Source organism: Hyperoodon ampullatus (assembly GCF_949752795.1).
Source record: "Hyperoodon ampullatus genome assembly, chromosome: 6".
Lineage (NCBI taxonomy): Eukaryota > Metazoa > Chordata > Mammalia > Artiodactyla > Ziphiidae > Hyperoodon > Hyperoodon ampullatus.
The window spans coordinates 72,724,340-72,737,275 of record NC_136919.1 but is presented as its reverse complement, the minus strand read 5'-3'; the positions used below and the strand labels follow the sequence as shown (position 1 = coordinate 72,737,275).

General features: G+C 35.7%; 1 protein-coding gene across 2 annotated transcripts in view; it reads right to left on the bottom strand.

Moving 5' to 3' along the window:
* Positions 1-12,936, bottom strand: part of RFX3 (regulatory factor X3) — a gene marked incomplete at both ends in the record, with an annotated part of 249,349 nt that overhangs the window by 25,573 nt on the left and 210,840 nt on the right. For both annotated transcript variants that reach the window (XM_079706070.1, XM_079706071.1), the window contains one exon: positions 6,536-6,744. In XM_079706070.1, coding sequence (XP_079562196.1) covers positions 6,536-6,744 — 209 coding nt within the window. The remainder of the gene's footprint in view (positions 1-6,535; positions 6,745-12,936) is intronic.

Sequence of the window (12,936 nt, the reverse complement as noted above, 5' to 3'; positions counted from 1 at the left end):
CCTGTCCTGCCCCTACGTCCATCAGAACCTTTTTTTTTTTGTTTTAGATTCCATATATATGTGTTAGCATATGTTATTTGTTTTTCTCTTTCTGACTTACTTCACTCTGTATGACAGACTCTAGGTCTATCCACCTAACTACAAATAATTCAATTTCATTCCTTTTTATGGCTGAGCATCATTGATTTACAAAGCTGTGTTAGCCTCCACTGCATAACAAAACGAATGGGCCATACACACACTGATATCCCCTCCCTTTTAGACTTCCCTCCCATTTAGGTTACCACAGTGCACTAGGTGAGTTCCCTGTGCTATACAGCATGTTCCCATCAGTTATCCATTTTATACATAGCATCAATAATGTATATGTGTCAATCCCAGTCTCCCAATTCCTCCCACCCCACCCCTTTCCCCCTTGGTATCCATACATTTGTTCTCTACGTCTGTTTCTCTATTTCTGCTTTGCAACTAAGATCATCTATATCATTTTTCTAGATTCCACATATATGCATTATTATACAATATTTGCTTTTCTCTTTCTCACTTACTTCACTCTGTATGAACAATCTCTAGGACACTCTCTAGGTCCATTCACATCTCTACAAATGATACAATTTCATTCCTTTTTATGGCTGAGTAATATTCCATTGTATATATATGTACCACATCTTTATCCATTCCTCTGTCAATGGACACTTAGGTTGCTTCCATGTCCTGGCTATTATAAATAGTGCTACTATGAACATTGGGGTGCATGTGTTTTTTTGAATTATGGTTTTCTCTGGGTATATGCCCAGTAGTGGGATTGCTGGGTCATATGGTAGTTCTATTTTCAGTTTTTTTAAGGAAACTCCATACTGTTTTCCATAGTGGCTGTATCAATTTACATTCCCACCAACAGTGTATGAGGCTTCCCTTTTCTCCACACCCTCTCCAGCATTTATTGTTTGTAGATTTTTTGATGATGGCCATTCTGACCGGTGTGATCACCTAGCAGTTCTAATTCTAGAAATTTACACAAATAAGCAAAGATAGTTTTAATTGCAGCAATATTTATACTAGTGAGAAAATAGGGGGCAACACTAAATATCCATTTGTAGGATACTAAGTAAAAAAAATGGTTCATTCATATATGTAAATTTATACAATAGTTTAAAGAAATGAGGGAGAGTACACATATAGGCAGTAACTTGGAAAGATGTCAATGATATAATGTTAAGTGCAAGAACTAAAAAGTATAATATGAGCCCATTTAACATAGAAAGCATCGATATAATTCTTAAAAAAATCCTATCCCTAAATAAATGGGAATGTTTAATACTTTATTAGCATCGAGATAGCACACTTCATTAAAATAGTATTAGTCACCTTAAAAAGTACAAATTTATTTCAATTTATCTGAAGATAAATGTGCAACTTTAAACAAAGATAATCGTTACAGTATTTTTTATAATTGTATCACAAGACCAAAAACCACCTAAATGCTCAAGAATAAGAGACAAACGGGATGTTTAAATAATGTATGAGACATACCCAAAACGGAATATTGTGAGGACATTAAAAATTATGTTTCTTAAGATATGCTTAAGGTATAATGTTAAATGAAAAATGTTGAGGGGAAAATACAGATAATAAACTCTGATAAACAACTGGATCTCAATTTTATATAACACTGAAAGAAAACATTTTACCAGTAGTTATTTCTGGGTAGTAAAATTATGGATGATTTAAGTTTACTCTTTTTATAGTATTTGTATTTCCCAGATTTTCTAAAGTGAGTATATACTAATTTCATAATCCAAAAAATGTTTATTTTAAAAAGAAGATATTCATTGTAACATAGAAGAATTGTGGGCCGGTTGAATGTCAATAAATCTTTGCAAGGATAAATATCACAGATATAGAATGAGTTATATATATATTTCAAAATTCAACTTTTAGGACTTTATATTTCCCTTAAAATAATGTAAATGACTAAGAAGAATATTCATACTGAGTAGCTTTCTGATATTATTAAACAAAATGCAAAGTCAACTTTTTTATTCCAAGAGAATTCACATTCATTCATTCAATAAATATTTATTGTGTTCCTACTCTGTGCCAGGGTCTTGTTCTAGAGCAAGTCAGACAAAAATTTGGTTTCAACAGAGCTCACATTCTAGTAGGACAGACAGTTGATAAAAACAGAGTAGATATAAAATATAAAGTTAGGTAGTGATAAACCCTATGAAAAACAATAAATCACGTTAAGAGATTGGCGAGTGATGGGTGCCAGCACTTTAAGTTAGGGTGTCAGGAAAACTCTTTATGAGGAGGTGATATCTTGAGCAGAACCGAGACTGAAGTGAAGGAGTGAGCCCTGTGAACATGTGAGCTTTCCTGGCAGAAAGGAGAGCAAATACAGAGACTGAGGCAGAACTATGTTTGTTTTATTCCAAGGACAGCCCAGAGGCTAGTGTGGCTGGAGGACGTGAGCAAAGAGAATACACGGTGGGACCTGGAGGTCACTAGCAGCTGGACCATGTAGGGTCTTATAGGCCATGCTAAGGCTTTTGGATTCTATTTGACAGCTGGGCAATCACCGTATTTCAGCATAAAGTACACACGTAATACTAAATTCTGTTGGAAAATGAAAAAAAAAAGGGTGCCGACCTTCAGTTACAATACTTAGTTTTTTTGTTTTTTTGTTTTTTTTTTGCGGTACGCGGGCCTCTCACTGTTGTGGCCTCTCCCATCGCGGAGCACAGGCTCCGGATGTGCAGGCTCAGCGGCCATGGCCCACGGGCCCAGCTGCTCCACGGCATGTGGGATCCTCCTGGACCGGGGCACGAACCCGTGTCCCCTGCATCGGCAGGCAGACTCCCAACCACTGCGCCACCAGGGAAGCCCAATACCTAGTTATTTTTAAAAATACTGATAAGCATGCTAAGAAATTATTGTCATATGTTTAGAAAAGAATCAGTTGAATTATATTATTAATGCTATGTCTGCTTCATGCTCTCTGTGTTGGGCTTCTGCCCTACAAGCCAAGTATCAAATGACACAATTAACAGTTTAATTGGAAACCTATTGTCTGATTCAGACTTCTGTAAGATATGCTGCAAAATTGACTCCATTGAATTTCATGTTGCTAAGTTACCATGAATTCAACTCCTTTTAAAATCAGAGTTATAAATGTTAATTATTTTATAATGGATGAGAAATACCTTTGTGTATTTATCTTTATAACTCATGGTGTGGAAATTGAAACATATCCCCAAACACATGATACTCAATCCACCTCTTTATGTATTTGGGGATACATCACACCCTTCCAAAGAAGAAAGATGAGAACGTCACACCTGTGACCACCCCCTCCCCGCTACCGTGAACTCTCTTCTCAAACAGTGCTTATAGCTGATTCTGAAAGAGTATTACTTTTTGGAAGATTTAGATATTGTTCAATTGTAGGCAAACTAGGTTCTCTGTGCCCCCTTTCAAGTCACTGTATCAAAGCTATAAATTTCATTTTTAAAAATGGGATACTTGGTTGACCCTCAGGGTGACCCTGAGGAATTCTGTGTTCCGTTATCCACAAAACACACAAGCTGAGAAATGGCCCACTTAACTTCTACATTTCTGCCCAAGAAAGGTGGTGATATTTTTTCTACCTCCCAGGGAGCCAGCAGTAGCCATTCAAAGCCAGGTTAGGCAAGGAGAGACCCCCGTTTGGAGCAGAGGGTGTTTGCAGCAACATGTCAACTGTTGCTATCGTGATTCTCTGCCAGTCCATTTCTTTATTTGTATGCATATAAATATATACACAGAATTTTAGAAATTATGAGATTAATCAACTTCAGAAAATGAAGGGTTGATATATGTGACTGCCAAATTCTTATTAAAAGCCAAAAACATTAAAAAAAATACTCTGTAATTCTGCTTTCGTTTGTGAATGCAGTTTTCATTACTCAATATGTTCTTATGCCTCGGTAAAAAACAGGTCAGATTTTTGAGGCTCTTAAGTTTCTAACCTATTGACTTCGCCTACCAGCAGGAGGTATGCATCTGTCTGAATATGCCTTTCCTTCTGTGGCCCTGAAGTATATGCCTTCAAGACTTCTTGAAATGAAAATAATAACCATAATAGTGTCTAACAATAACAAGTCAACTATCCCCAACTCAGGGAGGACAGAGGGCAGGCAAGTGATGATCTACTGGGTTTGTATATCTGCAGAGAACAAGAAATACAAGTAAGTAATTTTCTGTCAAGATACCTGCAACAAATCTCTGTGGAGACAAAGGCTCCACGAGTGTATTTCTAAAATGATATCAACTAAACATAGAAAAAGAAAGTCCTCAGGAAGGAGTAAGGGCAAGTCTGATGTAATGACATAAGAAAGCAGTAAGAAGAAAAAAAAAAAACCTTGCTTTTTTCTGATATAGAGGATGCACTCTGCTTTTGGTCATATAGGTTTTGGAACAACAGCTAGTATAACTTCTGTTTCATCATTCATGAAGCACATATACCATCTATATGATTTTCTGAGGAAAAAAAAATGGATGAAATCAACTTGCAAGCAAATGGGAAAATATCTGAAATCTTCTTAAGAAATGTTCCCAAATTAAAATTTTGAATTCTACTATTAATACTACATCTACTTTGAGAATACTGTGATAATGTTTTCCAAATCTTCCCCATATATCAAAGGAAAACTCATATCATCAACACATTGCTCACTGACACCCAGATCTAAACCTAGGACTGGGTTTAATGAAGCATATCAGTGGGTCACAGAGTTAGCACCATAATAAGGTGCTTTTCAAATCATGTGGGCTAAAAGCACTAAATATATGAGAGACAGAACTGTGGAATTATTCCATCCCCAAAACAAAAACAAAACAACAACACAAAACTGGTAGACTTTCTTTCACTGCATTTAACCCTGGGCTAGACACTAGAAAACGATTTTCAGGATCTAAGGATAATTTAACTCCTAATTAAACATATACAGTGAATCTACACCTCTACTTCAGTTTAAGAAATAAGAATTGGACCAAATCAGTTGAGAAAGAAAGAAGTCACAATAAAAACCAAGCAACTACCATCATAATTAAAAGATCTCTGGTTCCATTTTTATCAAGGTGGTCAAAACAAGATGGAAATCCTGTAATTTGGGCTTACTGGGTTCAGAATTTCTACTAGTCTCTAAACTCTGCTACTTCTTTGTATACCTTCTCTCCTCACAACTGCTTTGGACTCACCACTGAGGTCCAGGTGATGACCACAGGGTACCCATAGCCACAGTCAGTGGTATGTCCTGTAGTCACTACTTTGATATGCGCATGGTTGCACAGGAACTAAATTAGGGACTGCCTAAACCTCAAAGTAGACATGGCTTTTCGGCCTGAGCCAGTGAGGCCACCATTATCTAAAGAAGCAAAGAAATGAACTCCCATCACAAGAATAAATTCTGGGGTCAAAAATATAACTTACCTAACTTAGCTTAAGAAATGGAACTCTGGCAATTCCATCCTATGTCATATATATAGTATATATGCCAACTTACACAGGTTCTGTTTTTTAACCCTTGGAGTAGACCTATGGTCAATGGCTCACCCCAACATTTGATATCATATATCAAGTAATCTTTCTCTCCTGGGGTTCTTCTATGTCTAGAAAAACATACATTTATATATATATATATATATATATATATATATATATATATATATATATATATATATATCCTTTTAGTCAAAAAGTGATTCATTTTGTATTACTAGATTATTCGATATCAAACTGGCTATGCATTAGAATCACCAGGAGTAAGCTTTTTGAAAAAAAAATTTCTGATTACCCCTACTCCTAATCACTACTTTCTAACCACCACGATTTTGATTCAGTAGTTTTTGGGAGATACCCAGGAGTTTTGTTTTGTTTTTCTTTCCACTAATTCTGAGGTGCAGCTAGGTTTGAAAACAATTGTAATTGATCAAATTAAGAAATTAACTAGGTGGTTCTGAGTATGCATCTGAACTGCCTGGACGATACTTTAAAAAAGCACAGATTGCTGGGCCTCCCCTCCACAGTTTCTGATTCAGGTAGATTTGGGGGAGGGGTCTGAAAATATGCATTTCTAATGTGTTTCCAAGCAATAGTGATGCTACTGGTCTAGCGAACCACAGTTTGAGAATCCCTGGACTAGAGAAGAAGAAGAGTGGTGGTAAGGGCTCAAGGAAGAAGACTAAATAATACACATTTGCCAGAAGGAGGACTGTAGTCCTTTTCTGACTGTTGCTAAACATATTATCTAGACTGGAATCTCAGATGTTCCCATCTGAGAACTTCTAGGGCTTTGAATAAGAGCCTTTCTTTTCCTAGCAGAAATTTTATTTCCATAAGCTTCCTGGTACAATTCCATCATGCTGTTGTCATGAGTTGGGTTGAAGATAATCACAACAGGGAGTTTCTGCAAACTAAAGTCTTCCTTTCTTTCCTTTTTTCTGAGAAGCATGTACATACATAATTGCAGAATAGGAAAAATTGAGACGATACCTGTAGAAAGACCATTTTAGCAGAAACTGCCTGGCAGCTTTAGGAAAACTGGGTCTTCCTTCATAGGGTTTCAGTGCTTGCATCATCACATTGTCAAGCCATGCAGCCCACTGCTCCAGGGTGCTCTGCTGCTGAAGAGTCATCTTGAAGTCTGTTTCTAGTCTCTGAACCATGTTGTCATCACACTGACATACCCAGGAAGCCTGCTCCTGGGACAGTACACAGAAAGCAAAGAAAAAGTTCAACTCAGCACCTTTTCATTGAGTGTCAGCACACAAGCCATATGCATAAATGGCAAATTATATTGAAAGCGTAAAACAAGTGACTTAAGAAAATGAAGGACTACTTGTTAGTTATTAAGGAAACTAACATAGCCTTTGTGCGTGAAAAAGTGATGTGACATACAAGTATGACTTGGTTTTTCTACATTAACTAGCCTGTGTGAAAGACTAAAATACATGATTACTTAAGAAAAATAGGATCCTGAACCTACAGTATGAGGCGTCTTTCTTTAGTTTTTACGCCCTCTCTTTTTTCTCCCAATCAGATAAAACTTTAAAGCCAATTCATTTGAAAAGATTTAGGGTAAGTCAGATGGATAAATAGATTCAATTGGCCAAAAGTGGTCCCTCAGGATTAAAACAAAAACAAACACAGAATGATACAAAGTAGAAGTATATGCTATATGAGTTTTATGGATAAGAAACTGAAGTCTCAAGGGCTATAGAGGCAAGGCTATGAATGTAAATTAATTCACAGAACCGAAAACAACAACAACAACAAAAATACTTTTGAGAAAATGTAGGAAGGCTACCTGCCAAGAAATTTGATCACTATAGTTTTCCTTCTGGTTCCGACAGGAAAGTTTCATGTTTGGTAACAGCAATGAAAACAGGAACTTCTAAAGTTAATTTTCAATGGTTGCCATAAGTTTTACAATGTTTCTAGTGCTATGTTGTATTTTAACATTAAAAAAATACTATACTCTTAAGGTCAGAATACAATTATTTAGTAATATAATATTTGAGTAAGGACATGGATGGTACCATAGGGCCTGAATCAGCTAAACTGACTTCAAGCAATTCATTTAATCTGCATGGGCTTCATTTTCCCCAAGCATAATATTAGAGAAATGAAATGTGACAAGAATTTTTAAACTGGGTTCACTGTGTCCAGATAATATTTTCACAATAGATTTCTGTGGAGGGGTGTCTGTGAAGGTCCTAATGCTATATCTAAAACATTGTGGATACGTATGTATTTTTCTGAAAAGTGTCTACAGCTTTCAATCTATCTGTTCTCAGAGGATATTCAAATCAACCATTTCAACTAAATAAACCCCTAATCTCCACCCTCTGGTTCCAGCACCTCTCCTGACCCTATAGACTTTACCTTATTTAAGAGACATTTCAATTGGGAGGTACTTCAAATATAAAATGCCCAAACTCAATTCATTTTATTTCTTCAGGGAAACCTAGGGTTTCTTCTACATTCCCAGCTGATGATACCATCTACTATCCTTCTTTCTCTTATCTAATTAGTAACAGTCTTTCCGATTTTACCTCCTAAATATCACTTTTAAGTATTTTAAGTACACCACAATGATTATTAAAAATTGAAAATACAAATAAACAAAAAGGAACAAAATATTAAGAATATCTAAACTGCCAACATTAAGAGATAACTACAACATGCTAATAACTTTCAAACTGTTCACATGCAGTATATACATATGCACGTATGCTTATGTACATATGTTATTTTAAAAGAGGATCATATTATACATTTTACTTGATATTTTGCTTAGTTTCACTTCAATATATATGATAAATGACTTTCCGTATAGGCAAATGAGGAGCTATATTTATTGTTCAGGGATTGAATTTGCTTCAATGCATAAATATTCCATTATTTACAAAATCAATTCCATATAGTTACACATTTATGGTCATTTCAATTTTTTACTATTAGGAAAAATGCTGGAATTAGCAATCTAGTAACTACATCTTTGCTTACTTTTGTACTTTTCTCTTCGTAATAGATTTTTCAAAATACACTGTTAAATGACTCCCAGAACTTTTATATCAATTTAGGAGTCCAGAAGAGCACCCAGGGAAGAATTTATGTCTCAAGAAAGGATAGGGGAGGTTGTTTTCATTTTTTCATTAATGGCTAAGCATTTTTTAATTGTGGTAAAAAACACATAAAACTTATCATCTTAACCATTTTTAAGTGTACAGTATAGGAGTGTTTACTATATGCTCATTATTGTGCAATAGGTCTCTTTGTCATCTTGCAAAACTGAAACTCTATACCCACTGTGGAAGATTTTTTTGTGCATTAGTAAGAGGCAGGAGGAACTTACTGGTATCCTTGGAAGAATTTAATTTCATTTCTTAACATAAATTCAAACTCACTGCTTCCTAGGAAGTTAGTTCTTGCCAAGAGATAATGATAATCTAAAACTAAACCTAGAGAAATAAAGCCACAGGACATTACTCTGACTTTTCAAACCACTTTATATTATATTTCATTTTACTACTCTTAAGATTGAAAATATACTAACAATAGAGTACACTGTAAATACTCCTGTGAAGTATATTCCTGTGAAGGAATTTGGATATTTCAATTCTATAGTGGAAAAAGGTAAGGATGAAAATTAAAGATATTATTAAGTTGGAAATAAATTATCTCCAAGATGATAAGGAGTCAGTAGCTTCAAAATCAGAATGTCTTTTAAGCACAGAAACACAAGTATATGCAAAAGTTAGGTTATCAGGTCAACCAACCCAAGTATATTTAGCCCATACTGTATTTGGAAAACTATCCATTTACACAAAATAATTCTAAAGCAATACTATTGTAATGCTATCAGTTAATTAAAACAGAAAACCAATTACACGGCAATAGGAAAATTATCCTGAATGCATGAGGAAAAGATTTAATTAGAGAAGAATGAAGTGATGAAAGAGATTTATGGATATCCTGAAAGAAACTTAAGCTCTTAGAGCATTAAAATATTGACACTTACATGTGATTTCACTGTTTTAAATTAAAGTTCCCTTATTACAAGAATATCATCCTATATGTCTTAGAGTGTCAGTCTTAACTGAGGTTAATCTCGTAGGGGCAGGGACTTCCAAATGAACAGGAGAGGGTGATGAAGGTGGAATGGGAGGCAGGAGACAGAAAACCAGGTACAATGTGGAACAGAAAAGGAAAGAAAGGAGTTAAAGATAAAATATGCTAACCTGAGAAAGAGATTACATATGAAAATGAAGAGTTGTGAGAGGTAAAATGTAGGGGGAAATGGAGGGCAAACCACTGTGCTCATGGTCCTCTAATGAAAGGAAGGAGGTCTTGGAGGACAGATACTTAAGCACACAGGTTTCAGCACTAATAACTGTCACGTGGACCCAGAAAAATGTGGTAGCTGAGAATAAAGGAAGGGAAAAGGTAACCTCAAAGTCGGTGAGTGGGGGATGAGTAGTATTATAGATGTATAACTGACCATTTATATGCAATAATGTTGCCAAGGCTGGCGTTTATAACCAGGAAGAACTCATTTCTATACATACTTCATAGGGTTCAGACACACAACTATATGAATGAAAATAATGTTAAAACAGAAAATTTTAAATCTTGCTCAGATATTATTAGGAATCATTCTTAAATATATTTTCAGTTATTCAACTTAAATTACTTTTGAAACTAGAAGTTGCCTTACCATTTCAACTTTTCTTAAAGTACTTTTAAACATATCTTTTCTGAATGAAGATTTGAAAAAAACATAACAGTATACATTTTAAGGCAATAATGTATGAACTTAATATTCCCACTAAAATCAGTTAATGTAAATTCCACTAAAATATGTAAAGTTAATGGATTTGTAAACGTGAGACAGTTTGTTCTTGTGGAGCTTACGTATTTGCATGTGTGTGTGTATGTGTGCTTGTATATATAAAAATATTTATGTAGATCTAAGAAAAACTATACACATTAGAAGTTTAAACCCAATTCATGAAAGTCAGAATAAACTTAACTAATTAACAACACCCTAAAATAAATCAAACCCAAATATTACTTTTTGATATATTTTAAATGATAAAACTAGTCCAGAATTGTAGATTAAACTTTGTAGGAAATGGAGTAATAATTAGTTTATCTTTAAGCAACGATATTGTTTTTTTGTTTGTTTGTTTTTTGCGGTACACAGGCCTCTCACTGTTGTGGTCTCTCCCGCTGCGGAGCACAGCTCTGGACGCGCAGGCTCAGCGGCCATGGCTCACGGGCCCAGCCGCTCCGCGGCATGTGGGATCTTCCCAGACCGGGGCACAAACCCACGTCCCCTGCATCGGCAGGCGGACTCTCAACCACTGCGCCACCAGGGAAGCCCAACGATATTGTTTTTTAAAACAGTTTTATTGAGACATAATTCACAGAGCGAACAATTCATTCATTTAAAGTATATAATTCAATGGCTTTTTTCAGTATATTCAGAGTAGTGCCTCTATCATCACAATCAATTTTAGAATGTATTCATTTCTCCAAGAAGAAACCCCATACTACTCCTTATCTGTCACCTCCCAATCCCTCCAGTCTACAGGACCTAGGCAACTACTAATTTACTTTTTGTCTCCATAGATGTATTTGTTCTGCACATTTCATATAAATGGAATCATGCAATGTATGGTCCTTTGTATCTGGTTTCTTTCACTTAGCATAATGTTCATCTCTGTTGTAGCATGTATCAGAACTTCATCTCTTTTTATTGCCCAATAATATTCCATTGTGTGGAATATCACATTTTGTTCACATAGTCATCAGTTAATGGACATTTGGGTTGTTTCCACTTTTGTGTGGCTAATATGAATAATGCTGCTGGAACATGCGTGAACAAGTTTTTAGGTGGACATGTTTCATTTTTCTTGGTATGTACCTAGCAGTGAAACTGCCAAATCATATGTTAACTCTATGTTTAACTTTTTGAGGAACTGCCACACTGTTTTCCAAAGTGGCTGCAGCATTTTGCATTCCAATCACTAGTGTATAAGGGTTCCAATTTCTGCACACCCTCACCAACACTTGTTATTATTTGTTTTTTGATAATACCATTTTAATTTTTGATAATACCTATTTTAGTGTGTGTGACGTGGTACCTCGGGGGTTTTTTAAGATTTAATTAATTAATTAATTAATTGGCTGCCTTGGGTCTTCGTTGCTGTGCATGGGCTTTCTCTAGTTGCAGTGAGCGGGGGCTACTCTTTGTTGCAGTGCGCGGGCTTCTCATTGCGGTGGCTTCTCTTGTTGAGGAGCAGAGGCTCTAGGCGCACAGGCTTCAGTAGCTGTGGCACACAGGCTTCAGTAGTTGTGGCTAGTGGGCTCTATAGCACAGGCTCAGTAGTTGCGGTGCACGGGCTTAGCTGCTGTGTGGCATGTGGGATCTTCCTGCACCAGGGCTCGAAACTGTGCCCCTGTATTGGCAGGTGGATTCTTAACCACTGCGCCATCAGGGAAGCCCCTCAGTGTGGTTTTAATATGTATTTCCCTGGTGGCTGCTGAATGAGTTTTCCAGTACTTTATTGGACATCTGTATATCTTCTTTGGAGAAATGTCTATTTAGATCTATGCCCATTTTTTAAACGAGGTTGTCTTTTCATTGTTGGGTTATAATAGTTCTTTTTATATAGTCTAAATATAAATTTTTATCAGATGTATGATTTGCAAACATTTTTTCAATACTATAAGTTGTCGTTTCATTTTCTTGATGGTCTCTTTTGAAGCACAGAAGTTTAAAATTTTGATTATGTTCAATATGTATGTATCTTTTGTTGCTTTTGCTTTGAGTGAGCCATGGAGTGTTTTTTTTCATTGGTAACAATTAGCTTCATTATTTTAGCATCTGAAATAAAGTATTTGTTGGGATTCCATAATAATATTCCTAAAATAGCTATTTTTTTACATGTACTTTGATTTACAAGTGAGTAGTTTCATCATTAGGTTAAAAAATTATTCTTTCATTTGGAATGATCAGAAGAGTCAGATATGTTGCACCTAATTCTTTTCAAATAACAAATATTTACCAGGTACCTATAGTAAACTCTGAAATAGAGTTGTTCTTGCTTCTTTCAAGGTGGGGCACTTTTGAAAACAAATTTCTCGTGTGCGTGTCATGGTGCTATGGGCTTTACGTATTACTAAATATGTAAACAGTAATCTAAGATATGTGTTATAAAATGGAGAAAGTAAAGCCCAGAAGAGTTAAGTCACTTGCCCAAGACTCCACAGCTAGTAGATGAAAGAGTTTCATCTCCTGCCTACCAAACTTCAATGACTGTGGTCATCATTACTCTATTAATCATTCAGCAAACCCTGGTGACATATGTTGCTGTCTAGCACTA